The 21,836-nt window shown below is 45.4% G+C and overlaps 2 protein-coding genes and 1 long non-coding RNA gene across 3 annotated transcripts; 2 read left to right on the top strand and 1 right to left on the bottom strand.

The window, feature by feature from the left end:
* Positions 1 to 299: 299 nt before the first annotated feature.
* LOC136748876 (uncharacterized) lies at positions 300 to 3,071 on the bottom strand. Its single transcript, XR_010816640.1, has 3 exons — positions 3,001 to 3,071; positions 1,525 to 1,691; positions 300 to 394 (listed from the first exon to the last, which is right to left on the bottom strand). It is a non-coding gene; the product is annotated as an uncharacterized LOC136748876 (long non-coding RNA).
* An 11,342-nt stretch (positions 3,072 to 14,413) lies between these two features.
* Positions 14,414 to 17,898, top strand: LOC136747480 (gonadotropin-releasing hormone II receptor-like). The gene is made up of 4 exons (XM_066700311.1): positions 14,414 to 14,437; positions 16,216 to 16,737; positions 16,835 to 17,036; positions 17,468 to 17,898. The coding sequence occupies exons 1-4, from the start codon at positions 14,414 to 14,416 to the stop codon at positions 17,896 to 17,898; spliced, it is 1,179 nt and encodes a 392-aa protein (XP_066556408.1).
* A 697-nt stretch (positions 17,899 to 18,595) lies between these two features.
* LOC136748875 (cysteine-rich motor neuron 1 protein) lies at positions 18,596 to 21,625 on the top strand. Its single transcript, XM_066702904.1, has 4 exons — positions 18,596 to 19,058; positions 20,220 to 20,310; positions 20,701 to 20,896; positions 21,244 to 21,625. Exons 1-4 carry the CDS (start codon positions 18,704 to 18,706, stop codon positions 21,298 to 21,300), a joined length of 699 nt encoding a protein of 232 aa, XP_066559001.1. The 5' UTR covers positions 18,596 to 18,703; the 3' UTR covers positions 21,301 to 21,625.
* The last annotated feature ends 211 nt before the right edge of the window (positions 21,626 to 21,836 follow it).

The raw sequence follows: 21,836 nt of genomic DNA, 5'->3' as shown, positions 1-21,836 counted from the left end.
GCCCATGTCTATTCATGTCTCCATGTCTTTTAATTTCTTTGCACGTTACTAGTTAAAGAAGCTAGTGACGTAACTTATGCTGCATCCACCTCTAATGAATGCTGTAGTAGGGCAATTTAACCTGTTACCCTCTATTACCAGTCTATTCCCACCTGTCTGATGAGACACTCTTTTGTGTGTTTATTAATCTGAAATACCAGCACTCCAGTCAATGATGATACACAACAGCTGGCGAAGGTCGTGACCAAATTATAATCTCTAAGGAATGTGCAGTTGGGGCTGTATGTAGCAGTCTTGCCTTCAGTTGGGCTGGGCTGTGGGGTGACTTTGCTGTGCAGCCCGGCTCGCACTCTCCTCGTCTCCCGGGTCCGGCTCTGGCTCTGACTCCGGACTCCTGTCAGGATGAGACACACGGTGTGATGGTTGTTGGGGGCAGTGCAGCACCTCCAATATCTCGTACTGGGTAGGATGCCTACACACTGCTACACACTACTACACCAGCCTGGGCTCTAGATTACAGTAAGCCTGTGGTCAGTTGTTGCAATTGCAGGTACAATAACAGGAGCATTGGCTGTGTGGAAAGGTATTTGTGTTCTGTTCAGTTACAATAACATTTTACAGTCAGGCTGCAGTGATGGCAGCTGAACTAAGCAGTACAGCTGGAGTATACAGTTACAAACCACTACACACGTACATGTTTTTGATTTATTTTTGAATAACTTCTGATTGACATGAGCCAGATGAGATACTACTGGCAATCTGTTTCCTAACATTCAGCACGATCACTGAAATACGTTGTCTTCTGTGATGTTCTCTCTATGGGAGACTGCCAGACACCATGAAGGGATTAAACCATTTTAATGTGTGATTCTCTGTGAGTAGCCCTTCATGTTGTGAATCTCGCACCGTCTGGAACTACTGGTTTGTAAGAAGTAAAAAACATGATTAAAGAAAAACAAAATGCAGGGCAACCAGGAAATGTTTGCTCAGTGAACTTTCCTCAGCTCTTACCAGTTGGTCCGCTTCAAATCCCTGTTAAAATTACAACGCTTTACTTTCATAATTGTTTTAATATCGAAACCGTAGACATTTCTCCTTCCCTTCAATTATAATGGCTGCTCCTCACACAGACCAGGCTCAGTGCCCCTACTGTGTGATCTGCCGCGTGCCCTCAGGCATGTTCACTCACAGTTTACACGCTGGTAACGCAGACAGTGCTACATCTAATGGAAGACAGGTGCTTGTGCTGTCTTCATCACAAGAGGAGAGGAAGATGCATTAATTTGCATTTTACAAGCATTATCATCATCATCATCATCATTATTATTATTTTTTTCATTATCATCATTTTGATTATTATATTCATGACTTAACAAAGAAATACAGGAATGCTGATCATCACTGCTTTGTCTGACAGTGCCGTGGACAAAACCAGTGTTTAAAGGGTGCTTTATTCTGTGTTTAGGGTAGGGTGCCATGTGCAGACAAGGTGGAGAATATTTGGAGACGGAGAGATAGGCAGACCTTGAGCCAGCGCACAGGAAAGCACTCCCACGGCGAGGACGAGGAGGCCCCTCACTGACAGGCAAGTCATCCTCTGGTTCTGCTGTGACCTCTGACCTTTGAGCCTCTGGCACGCAGTCCAACTGTCCTAATTATAGTTCTGCTGTGTCCTCACCCCCACAATTCTCCTGGAAAACAATGTCACACATCACAGGCATTTGCTTCCACAACTCAAAAATCAGCCACTCAGATTGTTACACAATTTTGAAAAATCACAGCACGAACATCTACACTGTCAGATGTAAATAAATCACTGATAATAACATATTTATTCATTAACTTGTAGTGCTTTGAGTATAAAGATACATTTCATTCTGTTCACAAAGGACATTGTCCCCTGAGCACAAGAGATATGGTCTTGCATTGCACCTCAGGACTGAGTACTTTATGAAAGACAGGTGCATGTCCACATTAATTACAATTCCTACATGCTGGATATAGTCAATTCAGATTATAATTGACAAATGAGGGAAGAGGATATTGGTTTCTTGCTGACGATGTGTTCAGAATGGTGAGCAGCAAAAATTCTCAATCCCTCTAGGGTATCATACGTTTCAAATTTAGTTTCAAAAAAATTCACAGCAAAATCCCTCTCAACCGGAAAGGTTTATCATTGTGATTTACATTTTTCCCCCATCAGATTTGATAAATGTCCAGGTTTGGTTCGTCAGTGCCTACTCCTGCATGTTCTTCTAGAACTGAACTCCACACATATAAACGTCAGCCTGCATTGATTTTGCCGATTACAGTAAGCGTGATAATAAAAGCCAGGCACGCTGTTCATTGCCAGATAATGTGTGAGAGAGGATTAACAAGAGTTCACAACATACAGGTGCCAGTAATTGTGAATCGCACAGCATTGTATTTCCAGACAAAGAGAGGACAACAGTAAGCAGGGGGAAGCTGAACATGCAAAGAGTGGAAGGCAGGTTATAGATGTGCACAGCAAAAAGTTAACAGAGCCCCTCTCGAATATCACATCTGTGAAAGTCATCTCCAGGACCAAGGGAGCTGTAAAAAAATGTCTACATTGATGAAACATACACACACACACACACGCACAGACACACACACACACAGAAACACCCACACACATTACCTTAAGTTGAATTCACTTGGGAATTCAGTATTTTTTTATTTTTCTTAAAAACCAGTCCTAGCTCATACTAACATAAAAATATAATCCTATATAATATATAATAACGCATTCACCTCTTTGGTAAGACACAAAAAATTACAAGCTGTTTAATAATAAAATATGACATACATATCTATCTATATATATATATATATATATATATATACATATATACACACACACAAACACACACACAGACACAAATATGTGAATATTGTTTTAGAAGTAGAAGTGAAATGTCCAAATCCAAGTGTTACAGTAGCAAGACGTAAAACAATAAGTGAGAATGAGAATCTTACCTGAGTATGTATGTGCTCCGTGATCCGTGGTCAGTGTGTAGTGCGTAGTGCTGTCCTCTGAGCGCTGTGCAGCAGAGTTGCCTGGCTCCTGACTCTCTGCTCTTTATATAGTGCGCTCGGGAGCCCTGGGGTCGGCTCTGTGCCACACAGAGGAAACCAGATGAGAGCGTGAGGAAGTGGCTGTCTGAATGCGCTCTTTAGCAAGGTGATTAGTGCAAGTTCAACACAAGACAGTGAGTGAGGTAACAACAGAGAAACCACTGCTGCCATGTACTGCTAAAACTCCTGCACTTTGTGGGAGTGTGTGTGTGAATGTGTGTGTGGAATGCTCATGAGTTGTACACAAGAGTGTTTGTTCAAAAGTGTGTATCTTACAGTTTAGTTTGACAGCAACAGGAGACACTCGCTCTAGTGTGTGAGCAACCCTGTGCTCGTCAGTCAACACACTGGAAAACACAGAGGGCATTCCTCCTGAACACGGTGTAATCACTCTCATTCACAGCTGAGTTTATGGTTTGAAAGCTGCTATTTATTAATGCACATTAAACCCGTTACCAACACTGAATCATACACTGGCAACACAGTGCTTTATATTAGCAGTCTGCTCTGTTTATAAATATGACTTTAAGTTAAGTCACATTAACAATGTGACGCCAATAACAATATACTGAATGGTTAATGTATTGGAACTTATAAACAACTTCCAAATGTGCACTCCAAATCCAAAAACTTCAATTCAGCTATTGTTACAATGACAGGGATTTATTATTGGTATGATCATATTTATTTTGACACTGACAACGCATATGTAAGATATCTTGCACTGGCACTAAGGTATGCATTTGATACAAATAAATAAATACATGAAAATGAATTGCTGCCGTGACCAGCACTGTACAGTGAAGAGCCGTGGCGTGGTTTAAAGTGCCGCCCGCCTCCAGCAGGTTTAACAATGCGCCCAGTGGTCCAGCACTCAGTGTGTTGTGCATCACTTATCACCACTGACACTGGAGCTAATGGCAACACTGGAGTGAGTCTGTGGAACAGCTGAGGCCAATTAGAAGCTACAGTCTTTCCAAATATATATTAAATATAAAATTAAACAATGTGGTGAGTCTCTGAAAGATTAAACACTCATCACTAATGTGCCGTTCTGGTCTATACGCAGTGCTACATCACAGTCTTATTCAGCTGCCTGGTGTGTGCATGCCAGGTCTGGACCCACACCCTCCACCGACTGGTGCCTCAAAGCGGTCTTCACGTTCATCACAGCACTGGGACGCTCACCCTGCAGAGTGAAGGGGTTACTGTGTCGGGGGAATGCGGTATTACACGCATGACAAAGGAATGCAAGGAACAGCATGCACCAAGGTTAACAACCACCACCCATAACACACAAACACACACACACATATTTCAGAAGAGCATGGTGACATTGTGTGGCTGAAATTCATTCAGAGAGAATGTCTTGATTCACCCAACTTGTAAGATGGGTAGAGGAGGACCAGAGCACACAGGCAGCTGCAGAGGGCAGTTTGTAAAACCATTGTAGGGGCATCGGTGGCTCACAGCCTGGCAGTTGGCATTACTGTGGTGCTGCAGCCCGAACAGCAGCTAAACCTGTGTGTGGAGTCACAGAGGGTCATTACCTTTCAGTGGCGGGGGGGGACATCGCTCTCTGATGAGACAAGAGTGACTCATCTTCATCGAACCCATTTGTTGTTGTTGGATGGCATCCGTTTTACGTGATCGTACCCCCCTGGAATCCTCGCCATCTGGATACTGACTCTCATGCCTTTCATTAAGCTGAGCTGCAGATTGAGCTCCGATTGTAACTCGGGCCAGTGCCCCACACGGTTACCTCAGAGTGGAAGCATGAGGGCTCTGAAAGAGTGCGGAGTCACGGCCAGGATGAAGGGTTTTTCGCTAATATACCCCTGCCGAGCAGATTCCTGGTGTGACTGCCATATCAGGAGAAAGTTGCCTTGGTTTTGTTCTCCGAAGCCCCAAGGATTCAGTGAATAATCAACAGTAAACTCACTCTGGCATGAGATAACTCCAGCTAGCAAGAACATAGATACTTTTTTTTTTTTTTTTTTTAATTGCAGTCTAGACTGTTTAAATTAACGTTCTGATGCAATGGGCATTTAAACTGCAACCTATAAACAACTGTTAAGTGACTGGGCATTCAGATTGTCACGTTTAGTTTTTGCAAATTTCAAACACGATGCTGTCATAGATCCGCCCCCGCTGTGCACAGCATAAGTCAACAGCAATCAAGGCAGTATTTGACGTTGGGTTTCCTTTATTCGAAGGAACATTCATCAGGAGAACTCGTCTCCACAGGCCTGCTGGAGGACAAACGATAGTGAAACGTTTGAGGTACCTGTCTCTAACCTATTCACTGTCATCCTTCTAGCTGCACGCCTCTGTCCAGGGCGTTCCATGGCTTTCAATTGAACCCTTCATTAACTGACTCTCGCAGTCAAATTGCATCGGGGAAAAACAAGCATCTGGAAAACGGGTGACTGCTTCATGGCTCTGGAAAGGGGAATCTGGTTTGAGATCAGACAGCTCCATGATGGCCTTGAGTGGTAGCCAAGACCGTTCCTCAGCAGTCCCGCCAAACCTCCTCACCATCCCAATGACATCCGCCACAGACAGTGCCCGGTGACAGACGGTGGCTGTGTGTGAAAGGGGGATGCCCCATACAGTGAGGGGATAGCGTCATCCTCCAGCATCGGGGCGCAGTCACCACACAGAGAGATTTTAGTCCTGTTTGCAGAAGCAGCCCTGGCAGCCTTGGCCAACACAGAACTACTGTGGGGTGCATGTGTGTGTGCGTGTTTACAAAAGGGGTGCGCACTAGGTTGCTAAAGCTAAAGTTTAACACAGATACTTTCAGACGATCTGAACTTAATACAGTTTAGAGGAGCAACCTTAGCCCCGCCTTGCTCCTTATCTGCTGGATAACATGGTCAGTTTGGTGTTCGTGTAGTGTCCCTCGCTATAAGTTACTAGCTGAACATCTCTGTGTTTCTCAGAGAGTACGACAGCTAACCCATTGCAACCAATGACGGTTCCTTGTGGTTTTAGGAGAAGCCACTCTTGTCCCAGTAATAGTACAGCCTGAAGTATTTCACATAGGCCTGTGTGTACCACAGAGCCAACGGTAAAGTGTACTTGGCATGTTTAGTCAATTTCCAGCTCTGTGATTTAGTTTGTGATTAGCTAATAAAAAAAACTGGGGTAATCAGGAAGTGGTTAAAGTACCAGGCAGGGTGCCAGGGTAACACGGGTTCACCACTCAGGCCAGACAGAGTTAAAGGCAGACAGTGTAACTGGCAGATAGCACGTCACCAAAACAGCATGTTTACTCGTAACGTTCCCCTTGTTAAGAGACAAGCGCCCCTTGAATGCAAAGAAAGCAACCGGGCTGGCCGAGACGTTGATCCTCAGCGGGAGAGAATTCCAGTCTTCTGTTCTGGCTATCAGCCCTAGCAGGGAAGACAGAAAAAATATCCTAAAAGTGTAGGTTCATCCTACTGGAAATGATGATAAAAAAAAAGGAATAGTGCATTTCACAAGCACAAGACATCCCAAGTTAATAGGCTGCGCTGATGGAGTGCTGGTTGGGCTTCTGCTTTACAGTAGTGCAGCCAGCTATTGCAAAGAAACAGGACAGGATATTAAGCATGGAATAACATTAAAGCATGTCTGACCACTTCAAAGGCAAGCTGTTTATTTTTTTAGCAAATGAGCACAGAAGAGGGGGGAAAATAGGAAACATAACAAAACAAACAAGCATGCAAACAGACCCAGGCTGCCTGTTTCTAGGCAGCAGTTTAAAGTCACAGCCATGTGTGTCAGAGTGTGCAGAATGTGAGGATGACATCACCAGGAGTTTGGTCAGGCTCTGGCCCGTTCTGCTCGGAGATAAGACACCCTCGGCAGACTGATACTGCTGCAGACTCAACACGGCTTTGTTGAGAGGGTCTAAGGTAGAGCTGAGCTTACAGTACTCTAATACAAAACATCAAGAAAAAAAAAATCAAACTGCGACACCAACTGTCTGGGTTAGCACCATTATTACAGCACAGATTTCCGGTTGAGGCCATAATCTGAAGAACCAACCAAACACATGCAGGCAGCAGTGCTGTCAGCGACCTCCGCAGTTTTACATTTCCATATGCTAGGTAAACCGGCCACCGCTTGCGCCAACTTGAAATAACCCTCCACCTCATCCACACAACAGTTCTGCATCCTTCGCTGCCCAGAATGGCTTGAGTATCTTTCTCTCTCTCCTGTTTTTTTAATTTTTTCTGCTGGTTTGTTACGGCGTCAGTTTTATTCCTCTAAGCACCAGTAGATAATGGAATTCTGACAGGGTTTAATACATTAAAGTCCAGCGCTTTCCCTAAAGCATCACGCAGCGGACAGTCCGCTTGCCCCATGGCGGTCCCTGGGCCCACAGCCTGTAGGGGCCTGGATCTGTGGACTCCGGCTGCACAGACATCCTTCTGTTAAGGTCGTTAGGGGCCATACTTTTCTGTAGGAAGGGAATGACGGAAATCTATTTTATCGGTTTCGGGTAACAAAAACAGATTACCAATCCCCCACCCCTGCCTATATTTTAATAAGAAAGTTTACAAACGAGAGGAGGCCATTCAACCCATCGTGCTTGTTTGGTGTCCATTAATATAGTGATCCAAGGATCCTATCCAGTCTATTTTTAAATGTTCCCAAATGTTCAGCTTCAACCACATCACTGGGGAGTTTGTTCCAGATTGTGTGAAGAAGTGTCACCTGTTTTCCATCTTGAATGCCTTGAAGCCCAATTTCCATTTGTATCCCCGGGTGCGTGTGTCCCTGCTGTGTGTCCCTGTGTGTCCTCATGTCTTGCTGAGTATATATTAAGATTTGCCCGCTACACAAAATCTTTCCCTTTGTGGACTGTAATATCCTGAAAATTACCAGTTCAGGTTAATTTTAAAAGGTTAATTTGAACAGTCTTAATCATTTAAAGAGAGAATGTGTTAGGAAAGAAAGAAATAGATATATATGAGAAAATTCTTGGTTTCGAGGTGTAGTACCATTTAGTTCTGTACCCAATACAGCTGACAGCTCATCGCATTCCACATGGTCTTCCCAGTTCCTTACCCCATTGGTACAAATGAAAGCAAGTGTGCTAACCACAGCGGATTAAGTGATATCACTGTTGGGTATTATGTTTTCTTGCTGAGCTCAGTGCACCCCTTCAAGCGGCAAAATTGATTACGAGTGGAAACAGCTGGGGTGACAGTGTAATGCAGTTCTAAGAAAAGGGATCTGAAGGAGCAGTGGACCAGTGGAAAACGATAAAGCGTTCCAGAAACACACATCTTGTGTTGGGAAGCGTCTTCCTCCCCCCCCTCCAATCCTCCACATATTCCTGCTCCCCGGCCAAACTTCCTCCCACACAGCGCTCCATTAACCATAAGCTGTGTTGCTTCGATGGATGACAGACAGGCGTATAAAAACCATCTCCAGTCTGTGCTCAGATCTAGGAAATGTTCCTGGTAGTGCAGTTGTCGCTGTGCTCTTCAGAGAGACACATGCATTTTTCTGAGGTGACCAGGCAAGGCGAAGACTCAGGGGGCCACGCATACCTGCCATTACATTTGGTTCGGTCACAGCCCTCCCTGACTCAGATCTATCATGAATTCAGGATTCTTCATGTTCCCAGCAGAACCTCCCCCAACTCAGTTAAGAGGGATTTGCTTTCTTCTTTGTTATAAATGTTTCTTTGTTTCTGTACAGTCTCCCAGAGGGGTGTGTTTGGAAAAGGAGCAGGGTACTTGCGTTCATATAAGAAGTGCTCATGGAAAAATAAAAACTATTCATTCATTACCAAGCATGGCCAGCCCTGCTGAAATGCTGTGTTTATGGCGTCCTCCCTGCAGGCTGGGTGCGAGGGGCCTTCATCAGTTTCAGGTCCCAGATGAAGCCAAAATTCACACCTTATCACCCGCAGCTGCTGCTCCCTGTAACACAGACTCAGACATGCACACAAAATACACACACACACCTGTCTGCATGCACGGACTGATGCACGCACTCAGACAGGCACACCCACCCTCTTGGGGATTGATCCCCACGTCTCTCTGGACCTGCCCCTCTTTGGCCCAAAGCCAAGCACATGGCAAAGCCTGCAAATGTGCTGCGGATCAGATCTGGATATTAGGAACATGTGGCAGAACCACAGGGGCAGGGGGTCATGTGATCATGTGCTTGACTGTGTCAGCAGCTTGGAAAAATGGTCTGTTGGTCTGGCCTGTGGGGAGCACTTGTAAAAGTGTTAAGGGTGGCATGAATAAAGAAAGGTACGTCACAATGTAGTCTGCCTGGTCTTGATTTGATCCTTTTTATATACTATACATATATGTGTGTGTGTCTAAATAATACTTACTTTCTAATATAATTGTTACTTTCTTGCAGAAGTAGTGGTGGTTTCCTAACTCCCTGTGTGGTGATTGCTTGGAATGAAGCTAAACACAAGTAGCAGGTCTATCCTGCTCCATAGCAGCGACTCCACTAGATCAGAGCAATCCATGTAGCAGCCACAATGACTCACGGGCAGGAAGCAGTTGAACAGGGGTATTTTCAGCTCTAAGCGCTTCTCAATAGCCTCACTGTTGGCCTCCATGCCAAAGCTGTAAAAGTATGGCGCTGCTCTAGGATCACAGCGGAGAACAGCAGGCTGTGGTTTACAGCCTCCTTACAGACAGCGGCTTTGGATATCGCGAGCGATGAGTAAGCAGGAAGGAGCTGGCCTGGCCACTCACTCAGAAAGGGGATTTGCTCATCAGTAAATTATTGGCTTGATCCATAATCCATTTGATCCACTTCTTTACTGCGTTGACAACAGCTGAGTTTTCTATTGATCTGAAGTCATTCTTCTTTATATTTCTTTTTTAATGGTTTTCAGTGTTACATGAAACATAAGAACAAGAAACAAAACACTTCCTACAGGAACAATGGAAAAATAAAACCATAAAATAAGAGGCAAACCATCCTCATGGCCAAGTTGCAAAAGAGTTGACTGAAGGTCAGCAGATCCAGTTACACTTTTATAGTTTGTAAGCTGGCAAAATAAATAAAGACCCTGAGAGGTTTTACTGGAAAAGCTGTATAATTCAGCTGTGTAATTGCCAGTGCTCTAAATGCAGATTCCTTCTTGTTTCTTACAAGTATATTATATTACATTATATCTGTCTAGATCAACATGCCAGGCTGAGATCCATCATTTCCTAATGCAGGTGCTGTCTGGAGGAGCGCTAAGCTTTGCCTCTCGCTTTAGTGTGATTAAATATCCTTCTGCTGGTTTGAGAAGACCGTTACAGTAAAAGGCAAAGTGACACAGAGGTGGTCGGAAGAGAATCTAATTCTGCCATATTTCCCAAGAGGGACAGACACATAGACATATAGATGGATGGATGGATAGACCGACAGACCAGCCCTGACATGTTTAAATGTGAATTAAGGACATCCCAGGTGTTGCCCCAGTCACACAGACAGACTGGCTTTTTCTCCAGAGCTTCAGTGAAACGAAGACTCAAGTCTTTCTGTAGTTGGATTCAAATACCAAGATACTTATAATATAATTGGACATTCCAAACTTAGGGGAGAGAAAAACACACACAAAAAATGAGCAATTGCAAATAAAAAAATAAAATAAAACAGTCTGGCTGTAGTGTCCCGAGATCCCATTGTGTGGTAGGCTGCAAAGAGACAGCCTAGGCCCAATTGGGCTTTCTCCTGCTCGCTCTGCAGAAACATCTCTTCCACAAACCCCTTGGTTGCGGGTGTTTGGCAAATCCTGCTTGTGTATGTTTTGCTAAACAGATTACATCACCGTCTGGAACTCTGCGCTCTTTCCATTCTCAGTGCGTCGTGCAGCAGTGTGTCATGTTGGATAACTGTTATTTAAAACACTATGATTTGTAATTTTCTCCAAGTAAAGGGTGGCCAAAGGGTGACCATTCCAAGACTTTAACACATCAACATTAGCTGCTAATAAAAAAAAACTGAAAACAAAAAGAAACATTGGATGAGCAAAAATGTTAAAATGGCAATGGGTCTGACGCATCGCAATAAGAATAGACCAAAAATGATCGAAAGGAAGGTATCGAACAGATCTCAAGAAATGAAAAAAGACCTAGAAGACAACCACATAAAACAGTGTGACAATGAAATAAGATTTGCTGGTGTGAGCTGGAAAAGAGACGCTGTACATCGAAACAAGTCTAACCATCTTGGGGAGGCCTTCAACCAGCAGGGGATTGATAAAAACTGCTTTGACTTTCCAGGCATCTGTTCTTCATTTGTAATTAAAAGTCTGTCTGAAGCATCCCGAGATCACATTGCGAGACAGATTGCAACAAGTTAGTCTAAGCCACTCAGAATGTAAAAATCTTCTTATCCTTCAACTTTCCATGTAATTGTTTTGACAGCTTAGAACACTGACACCCCCACCCCCCTTTCCTCAGTTTCCCGCATCTTCACATCTGGCAAACCTGCCCACCACATTCCCCCTGTATCTCTTCCTTGAGACATTCCTACTTCAGTCCCCTGAGGACCACAGTGACGGATGCCTTTTCTCTGCCACGGCGAGAACCGATTTCTGTTCCTCTGTAATGTTTTGTCTACCGTTTCTCACACAGAGCTTCCAATTAGCCCACGTTAAATGAAGGTTAAAAATAACTGAAAAAATAAAACAGAGCTGGGTCTGTTTCTGTGATACTCACTGGACTTTCTTTTTTTTCTTCCTTTCTTTCTAAGCAGTTAAGCAAACCTCACACAGTGCATGCCTGAACAGTAAGTTGGCAGGCTCCTGTTTAAGGGGGATATTGGAAGAGGTGCTACTGTACCTCCCTGTCTGTCAGCGTAGTACAGACGAGGGGAGTGGGGGTGGCAGGAAGTCAGTCTTCCCCATGGACAACCTGCTAAAGTCATTAGGGGGCTCCAGGGTACCCAAAATCCCCTCTCTCCAGCAACGACCAGCAGTTGAGGCGTGGAGACGGTTAAACGAGCCTTGCATACAGACGACTCATAAATGACAAACCAACGTTATTCAGCTCGACAAAGCGTCGTTTCACATCATTTCAAACTTTTAAATTATTGATATGTTTGTAAAATGACCGTCGACACATTTGCTTCCAAGGGGTGTTGTAGCGAAACTGGATTAAAATGCAATACCAATTTCCAAAACCACATCTGTGAGCAAATGGGGAGGACAAACCCCATCTATTCCTCATGACAAAGAGCTCAGCTGTGGACAGATAAATTAGATGGATACAGAATTTCTTCTTGTTAGCAGAATATTGGCAAATTTGTGGAATATCTGCACAATGAAAAATATTGTTTTGAATGATTCACTGTCCCCCGGGGGCTGGCATGGCATCGCTTTAGGCTATTGAATTGTCAGAAATCTATTCTTCATCCACTCTGGGGCGTCTGGAGCACCAGCAGGCATCAGTCACATTGCTTCAAAGCTCACTCTCTCTGAGTAATACTGGTTCTGGTCCAACTGGGCAGGCCCTGGCTGACTTGTACATGTTCCCTGGTGACTGGGAGCAGGCACACATTGATAGTGTGTATATCAGTTAGCCCTGCTGGTGTCCCAGCCTGGGGGTGGTCCTGCAGGTGTTGAGCACCCTGCTAGTTTCCAGTAACACTGCAGGACACAGTGACTGCAGCCTCAGTCAGACAATGCCTCTTTCACACAGACAGCCACGCGCACAAAGTGGAGTTACTGCCAGCAGGTGCTGGCTGGGGCACTAAGAAGTTTAGACAATTAAATGGTTTCTAATCACACATACATGGGACACACTGGTGCCACATGCACTGCACCCATAAACAATCTCTCCTAATGGTATTTAAAAACAGAAAGCAAAAGCAGATCAGAATTGATCTTATTGTTTGGGTTCATGAAGTTTCCTCAAAGACTCGCTGTGGTGAGTGGGGAAAAAGGTCAGCATGCTCTCATGTGTTAGGCTGTCTGTCAGCTGTGCCTGCAGGGTCAGGGAGCACCATCACGCCTCGCTCATGATCCCAGCTGATCCCTGCAGTCAAAGGTCACGCCACAGCCTTGGAGGGGAATCAAATAATACATTCAGACACACCAATAAAACTCATCCCCTGTTGACAGTTATAGGCTAATCTACCGTCAGCTGGATGCATTTTACAGTCAGTGAACCACACTGGGACTAGGATGCTCTGTGAAGGGAAACAATAATAAAATAATATTGAAACAATACCTGTTTAGGCTTTATTTAGCTCAGAAGATGGGTTTTTGTTTATTATTATGAAAGAACTTGAGGCCAACAGAGCACAGCAAATGTTAAACTGCACAGCTGGACTAAACAGCTCTGAGAGAATCATTTCAAAACAGCTGTAGAACAAGGTCGGGATGCTGTTTAGGTGTTCAACATTAGTTTCCGTTCTTCCTTCAGCTAACACTTGTTTTATACTAAACACGTTTATTTATAAAGCTCTACATCTGTGTGTTTTTTTAATGATGTATTGCATTTAGTTGGAAAAGTAATGCAGGCAATATGCCATACATTTTTTGGAAGCATGTATAATCTGTAATGCTGGAACACAGTCAATTCTCATTTCTCATCGATTGCTTGTGTGATTTACTGCTGAGCAGGACTGGGAGCTCAAAGATTAATGACTCGCCCTCTGGTGGTAGAGATTTTTCTAAATTAAAGTTATTTAGGCTCAGACCATTTAAACCCTGTGGATATTTCTCAATCCATGCTCAGATTTTAAAATGCAATTTCCATGTAGAAATTATATATTTTTTTAAAAAGGAAATACTTTAGACAAATTTTAAGGTAAAACTAGATCAACTTCCTGTACTTAATAAGGATGAACAACACCATGTCCCCCCCAAACATTTTCCACACATGGGCAGCCTAGTGTGTTACCTAGATAACAACAAGCACAGAGACTTTAAATCCTCCTGTCTGTTACTCTACAGGTGATTGTTTACCAACTGACAGCGCCTGCCCTCCAATCGCAGTGTGATCTGTGTGACCCTCCTGTTATTAAAATAATTATTAGCACAGTAATTGCGGAGGCTGTTTGTTAACCTGGCTGAGTGCAATATCTTAATGGAAGTGTGATCTATAATCAGGCTGCTAAGAACGGATCATGTTCCCCATTGAACTCTGTGCTGCTCACTGTCTACAGTAAGGGATATGATTAGAAACCTTGCTTTGAACCAACTCAGGAAAATAAATAAATAAATAAATTAACAAACACACAAACAAACTTTAATCATCAATGGTCTCCAATGTAGGGGAGACAGCACTGGCAACACTTGTTTGAGCAGCTTAACTTACTGTGTGTTACAGTCTGTGAGGTCATGGTGGTGAACATGGAGCAGTGTGTGAGAGCTGTCACAGAATAACACAGGTCTGAGGGTCTCACTGTGCACTTCAGACAGATAACACTGTCAACGCAAGTCTTCCAGGGTATCCATGGGAACCGCATCCCACTGCAGAAGGAGGAGGAGGAAGGGAAGGAGGGAGGAGCTGAGAGGAGGCTGCTATGGAGCGAGATGCCTGACACTGCGCTGGACAGAACGCGCTCCTCCAGACAGGGCTGTGTGTGGAGCAGGAGGACACCACTTTGACTAATGGATCCACTTCCAGACCATCGCTGATCTTCTGCCACCGGAATCCACAGCGTAGCAGCTTTTGAATAACGATGGGGGAAAGGAACTCGATAGCCACACCGACAGCAATAGCAAGTTAGTCGTTAAGTGCGGTGAAATTGCTCAGCATGGTGATGGTTTAAAAAAGAAAATAAAAAGTTAAGGTAAGTGTGACGTATAAATAATTGATAATAGTAAGTGGGACAAAAATTGGGGAAGAAAACATTGTGGAGTAAAATTACACTTTTTTTCATTAGTTTAGGTGATCAATGCCTAATGAGTATCTTATTTAAAACTCACAACTCGGTGTCTAAGTGTAGTTAAGTGGTTGTTTCTATGGAGGGACCAGTGACTGTGTGATGGGGCCACCACTGGGACTTGCAGTGATTTGTTCAGACTTGGCCATCGACACAGTGCTGATTTGAACCCGGGTTTGGTTGCAGACACTACTGCAGCTCGTCAGCAGCAGCTGGGACCCGAAGACCGTGTACATTCGCATCTGCCTCCCTCTCTTCAGACACAGTGTTTTTAAAGCTCTTTGCAGAGATATAAGTCATGAAATTAATTGAAATGAGCTTGGATCCATGAATGTCCGAGGAGGGGAGCCCTGAAGCCTGAGCTAATGGATCAGTTAACTTGCTCTCTATATCTGTCTTTCTTTCAGTGAAATTACTCATCATATGAATTGTTAGAAAAAAATAATCTATAAGGCGAAGGTGGTGTGAGACAACTGCATTGATTGTTCCTGAGAGTTATTGGTTTTGAGAACTAAAATACCATACACATTTTCCACCCACTTACAGAGAGGAAGCACTTGGCTGTCATCATTCCTTCTGGTCTCGAGACCCTAAGGATTTTGAGAAAGGTGAAATGCTCTCCTCTTGCCTGCAGGACTCAAGAGCACATTTTCTTGAATGTGAAATTGAAACCTCATGAATGTCTCCCCCAGAGAGAGTGTTTTTTAGTGTGTGGAAAACCCAGGGACATCCAGGTAGACAGAATTAAACTGCCTACATTCCTACTCTGTCTGTGAATCAGCACAGCCACACCAATCACACACTTCCACCCACAGAACACTGTACATTTTTCCTCAGGAAGAAAAAGGTCAGCTCTTGGGTCATGAAGACCAAGTGATGACAGCGTAGATGATAAGACACAGGTTAGTCCTGGATAACGAGGGCTTTTTCCTGCTGCCTGGATTGATCTTTCCAATGCGCACAGCACCTGTTCACACTGCCACAATAAAGACTATAACCACGCACCGAATCATATCAACACATTCATTAAGGGCTGGGGATGTTGTCAATACCTGTGCAAAGCAACACTAGCAATGAGATTAACAATTTGTAACCCATTAGCAGCACAGTAGTCTAATAAATCCACAAATAAATACAATTAGATCTGAACTAATTGGGGGGGGAAACTGAGTTTGGAAAATATCGGCACTTAGGCCTACACCTTTCCTCTCCTCTCTGCACCCCTCTCATCCCTTCTCCTCTCCTCCTGTGCAGGTGATGGCTGAGTCTACAGTCCCCTTATTAAACCAGAGAGCCAGCCCAGGCACAGTGGCCTTGCGGTCCTCTGCCTCCCCTGACCCGGCAGGTCACTGGGAGGAGCCATCCTTTACCGTTGCCTCCAAGGTCCGCGTTGTGGCCACTGTGTGCCTGTTCCTGTTCGCTTGTGGCTCCAACTGGGCAGTGCTGGCCAGTGCGGCACGTAAGGGCAGGAAGTCCCCCCTGCGCGTGCTGATCTTGAGCCTGAGCGCAGCCGACTTGCTGGTGACCCTGGTGGTGATGCCTCTGGACACAGTGTGGAACATCACAGTGCAGTGGTATGCGGGCGATGCCGCCTGTAAGCTCCTCAACTTCCTCAAGCTGTTCGCCATGTACTCCTCCTCCCTTGTGCTTGTAGTCATCAGCCTGGATCGCCAGGCCGCCATCCTCCACCCCTTCAGCTTCACCAGCGCCGGACAGCGCAACCGAAACATGCTGGCTGTGGCCTGGGCAGCCAGCGCAGTCCTTGCCTCCCCACAGGTACCCTGACCTGACCTGTAAGACTTTGTTTACAGTTTTATTTTGCCGAGAGAAAATGCTGTACAGGTGCCTCACATTGGCCTTGTCTCCCTTGCAGCTGTTCCTCTTCCACCTGCAGAAGGCTTCAGGCCTGGACTTCACACAGTGCGTCACCATGGGCAGCTTCCAGCAGCACTGGCAGGAGACGCTTTACAACATGTTCACCTTCCTAACCCTCTATGTCATGCCACTTAGCGCCATGGTGGTCTGCTACTCCAGGATCCTCTGGGAGATCAGTCGTCAGATGAAGGAAGACAGAGGTGAGCTGCAAGTCCACTCCATTCCCTCCTATTACCATCCATTCGCTCACCTCCATAGTTCTCTTCTCACCAGTAGGAAACACACTGGGACAAAGCAGCCAGCTGGCCTCTCCAACCCTCCTTCATCTCCGATTATGTCATTAACCGCAGATAAAACCAGCAGTTTAAGGAGCTGAGTACATGCACAGTAAAAACTGAAGCAAGCTGGCCCGGTCTTTAAGATGCAGTAGAAAAACTAGCAGTTCTGCAACACAAAGAAGGTCTGTACCACCCACCCATGTTTGCGGAAACCTCTGGCAGACTAAGGTTTGGAGTTCAGTTTACTTTAGAGTAGTTTAGTTTAACTGCAAAAAATATACATTTTAATAATTTAATAAAAAATATATATATATTTCCCCTTTCCTGCCCTATACCCCACCCCACCTTTGCAGGCCTGGTGAGGAGCAACAACGACCACTTCTCCAAAGCCAGGATGAAGACCCTGAGGATGACAATTGTAATGGTGGTGTCTTTCATCGTGTGCTGGACGCCCTACTACCTGCTGGGGTTGTGGTACTGGTTCCGGCCCGAGATGCTGCGGGAGATCCCGGAGTACGTCAATCACACCCTGCTCCTATTCGGCCTCCTGCACACCTGCTCTGACCCCGTGGTCTACGGGCTGTACACCCCGTCCTTTCGGGAGGACCTGTACGCATGCTGGGGGCGGTTAGGCTCGGGATTGACCCGGCACAGGCTAGCACACCGGCCCCCCTCCCTGTCCTTCCTCAACGTCCAGGACTATGGTCTGACAGCAGACCTCTCTGTGCACGGCAGTGTGGGGTCCGTCACCTCAAATGGCACAGCAGTCCAAACGGGGTTTTAGCAGCTGTTCCTCCTCGCCCGTATCTCCAGTGGTCATCCGTCAGTATTCACGGTGACAAACTGTTGTGCAAACTGTGTTGTAATGAGTTGAGGCTCTTGCTGTACGATTTAGTTTAGTGTTTTCTGTGGTTCTTGTTTTTTGTTTTTTGTATGATCAAGGCAGAAACATTCTTGGGAAACTTGAGCGATTTGTAGTCATTAACCAGGATTGTTTTGTGTGTGTGTGTGTGTGATTTATTTTGCCCATGACATTGTTCTTTACCGTCAACAATTCTGTGTTGAATTCCTCTGTACTGGTGCACAGATAACAGACTGATATGTCCAAGTTATTTGATCTCAAACATCTGTTCCAGTGCAACACTGTAACCAGACACAGTATTGTGTGTGTTTTTATTGCATCCATGTTGACTTCTAAGACACACAGGTCTTCTCAGATAACCTGCCAGTGTCCTAATCTTGTCCTTGTCAGAAACGGCATTATCTTCACATCTGATAGACTAAATTGCCCCCCTTCGGCATCACATGACTGGAATCACAAAAGGCCCAGTCTTTCATTGTTATAAGAACTTATCTAAAATTGCTCAAAAGAAGGAATACATAAAAAAAACCAGAGAGATTGTAAAGATAAGGAACTGCCCGTAATCAGTGTAACAGACACCTGCAGTAAACCCCCCGGACGCTGCCGAGTGTCGCTCGAGGCCATTGGCTGCAGCACCATAAACAGCAGAGGTCTCGTCAGTCGCTTTATAAAGGCAGCCTGTTGGTCTCTGCTTGTCAAAGAGATCGGTGATAAGGCTGCAGTGAGGATGCCGTGTCTCATGTCTAAGGGTCTGCTGGTGTTGCTGGCGGCCGTCTGGGTGCTGGGGGTGTCGGGGAGTGGTGGCGGTGGTGGCCCAGTGGATGGGGGGAGCCTACAGGAACTGCACTGCCCGCCCTGCGAGAGGATTCACTGCACCCCCAAGAGAGCGCTGAAGCTGCAATGCAAGGGGGGCATCACCACGGGCATCTGCGGCTGCTGCCCAGTCTGCGCACGCATGGCAGGGGAGAGCTGCGGGGGCAAGTGGGACTACCTGGGCAAGTGTGACCAGGGACTGGTGTGCATCTACCAGGTCCCCAGCATGGAGGAGGCCAGCGGGGAGCTGAGAGGATCCTGCAAAGAGGGTAAACATCGTAAACGTGCGGGGCATTTATCTGGTGTGCCAAAAGTGTCACATGTTCCTATCTACAAGGACCGTTCAGCAAAACTGCAGGACAGAGTGTCTAGAAATATATCTCCAAAGATAATTAAGCCACTGTAAAGCATCACAGTGTCTAAAATAGTGACCTGTCAGATAAAACACAGGTCAGTATGAAGGGCAGTCTGGCTCAGCGGCAGCATGATACACATACACATGCTGACTTAGAGGACTGCTCCTCTCCTCTGATGCGGATTGAGTGAGTGGACTCCAGCACATGGCTGTCTGAAACCGTCTGTAACTCTCAAACAGAACCAAGAAGACTCATTTATTTATTTGCATTCTTTTAAGCATTTATAAAAATAAAAATCTCCTGCATACAGGGGATATTTCCTATGGGAGGGAGAAAGAAGCCCCCATTTTATAACACACTCGCAGCCCGGGCACAAACACAAACCACTCTCCACTGTTGACTCGGTAGATGTTTATCTCCATCTACAGACTGCTTCACAGAGATAAATACAGAACTAGAGTCTCGTACTCAAGTGACGAATGGCAGATAGAGGGCTTTATTGCTTTCCCTGTAATTAGACCAATCTTAAACACAATGATTATATTTTATAAAGACAGTAGTTAGCACTTACGAGCTGTGGCGTGTGAACAAGCTTTCCTCTGTGTACAGTGGTGATCTAGACTTAAGGGCAAACTCTGTGTCAGCAGCTGAAATCAGAGTAATTGAACTCCCTACAATACAGCGATCATATGCTACACCACCGCGAAACATACTTTATACATTCTGTACTAAACTATACAAATAAAGTTTTTTGCTTTCACTTTTTTTGTTAATACTATCCATTGTATCCATTGTATTATCCATTGTATTTATTTATTTATTTAAAATGCACCTGAGAAGCAATTTAACTATTACAAAAAATGTACATGTTTGGCAATATTATATTTCAGGGAAAATTCATTAGTTTGGAAAATTACACCTGACCACTTGACCTTTTTCCTCCTCTCATTTGCAGTGTTATTCCATTAGAATAATGTCTGTGTTTGTGTGTTTGCAGTTCTGCTGTGTGTGTTTGTAGTGCCGTTGTAGTGTTGTATAGTAACAGTGCTGCTGTGTGTCTGTCTGTGTTTGCAGTGCTGGACCTGCCGTTGGAGGGGGAGGCCTGCAGGCCCGACTGCACCTGGGACTTCTGCAGAGAGAACCCCTCCGAGGTCTGCTCAGCCAGGTGGGAGTGCACATCTGTCCAAACACCCACCACTCATTAACACCCCACTGAAGTGTGCACCTGAGTAACCAGCAGGCAGGCATCTTCACCTTCACAGAGAAAGACTTTGAGAGGGATCCATCAAGAGTTTGTCTGTGTGTTCTGTAGTTTACTGTAGTTTACTGCAGTAAGAAAACAGGCAAGCACAGTGTGGAGGGTTTTAGGTGGAAAATCATAGAAAGTCATAGAAAGCCCTGGCACAGTAAGGTATATGCATGGTAAAACCACTGTAAAACTGTCCAAGTGTGTGTGTGTATGTGTGTGAAAGAGGGTGAACACATGGGCTGCAATCTACTGCCCCTGTCTACTCCCACTCCTGCCCCCAACTCACCTCTCCCCCTAACCCTTCAGGACAGTGGGGCTGGAGAAGAGAGAGTGCCAGGGCTCCTGCCAGCACACCACCTGCTCCAGCTGCCTGGTCCTTCGGCAGCCCCAGTGCCGCCAGACCTGTGCGACCTCAGACCTGTCCTGCCTGCGCCACTACGGGAAGTGTGTGCGTGATGAGCTGGGGGCGAGTCAGCCGCCCGCATGCCACCACGACCTGCAGGTGAGTACCAGGACCCACACACTGGGAGTTGGGTACCCGGGCACCAAGATCCCAGCTCAGGGCACCTCAGACTCGGACAGGGCTCTCCACCCTGACCCTGTCCAGCTCAGACCCAGCCCAGTCCATATTGATGGAGTACAGCACCATCAGCCCACTGCACACCTCTCCTGCACAGCCTGAGAAAGCATTCTCTCCCTGCTGCGACGCCAGGGCACGACATCCCAGCAGGGTTCTGTGAAGTTGCCCCCGAACGGCCAAACACTTCAGCAGGGTTAATTTACGCCTGGCCTTTCTCCCCAGAGCAGCAGTCCCCTAATGCAATGCACTCTTGTCGCTTCCCTTCACAGAGTCGAGCAGAAGGGTATTTCCTGTGCCACGTGCCTCACTGTCCCACTAGCATGTGAAGAACAAGAGCCCCGTTCACGTCTCCGAGGAGGAGAGTCGTTCTCCTTCTCGACCCGGCTTGTTGCAAATGTAGCAGATTTCCATATATGGCAGCTATTTCTCTATTGAGCAACAAATAAGCTTCAGATAATTCCTGTTATTTTTCATCTTTTGATCTGCAAGAAGAAGAAGTAAAAGGCGAAACCAAAGAAGCAACCAACCAGAAAATCTATATATTTTTTTATATATGTGGTATAAATGTTGTATAATACAGTACTGTATGTTCAAAAAACAAACAAAGGCTGTATAAAAAATTATGTTTAACTTTGAAAATAAAACTGTTTAAATATACCTGGACTTGGCTATTGTATATGGTGTATTGGAACTGTGAGTGCATGGCGTCACTGCTGTGGGACACTACACTTTAGCTACAGACATGGCATTTGTTCAGTGCAGTAGAGAACAAGACCTGTCTGCCCCTGGGGACTGTGTAACCCCACACCAGAACAGGGTGAAGCAAAATACATTTTAAAAGCCACTTAAAGACACGGGCAGC

The sequence above is a fragment of the Amia ocellicauda genome, chromosome 4 (assembly GCF_036373705.1).
Source record: "Amia ocellicauda isolate fAmiCal2 chromosome 4, fAmiCal2.hap1, whole genome shotgun sequence".
NCBI lineage: Eukaryota > Metazoa > Chordata > Actinopteri > Amiiformes > Amiidae > Amia > Amia ocellicauda.
The sequence above is the reverse complement of the archived record's forward strand: the minus strand, read 5'-3'. Positions and strand labels throughout refer to the sequence as shown.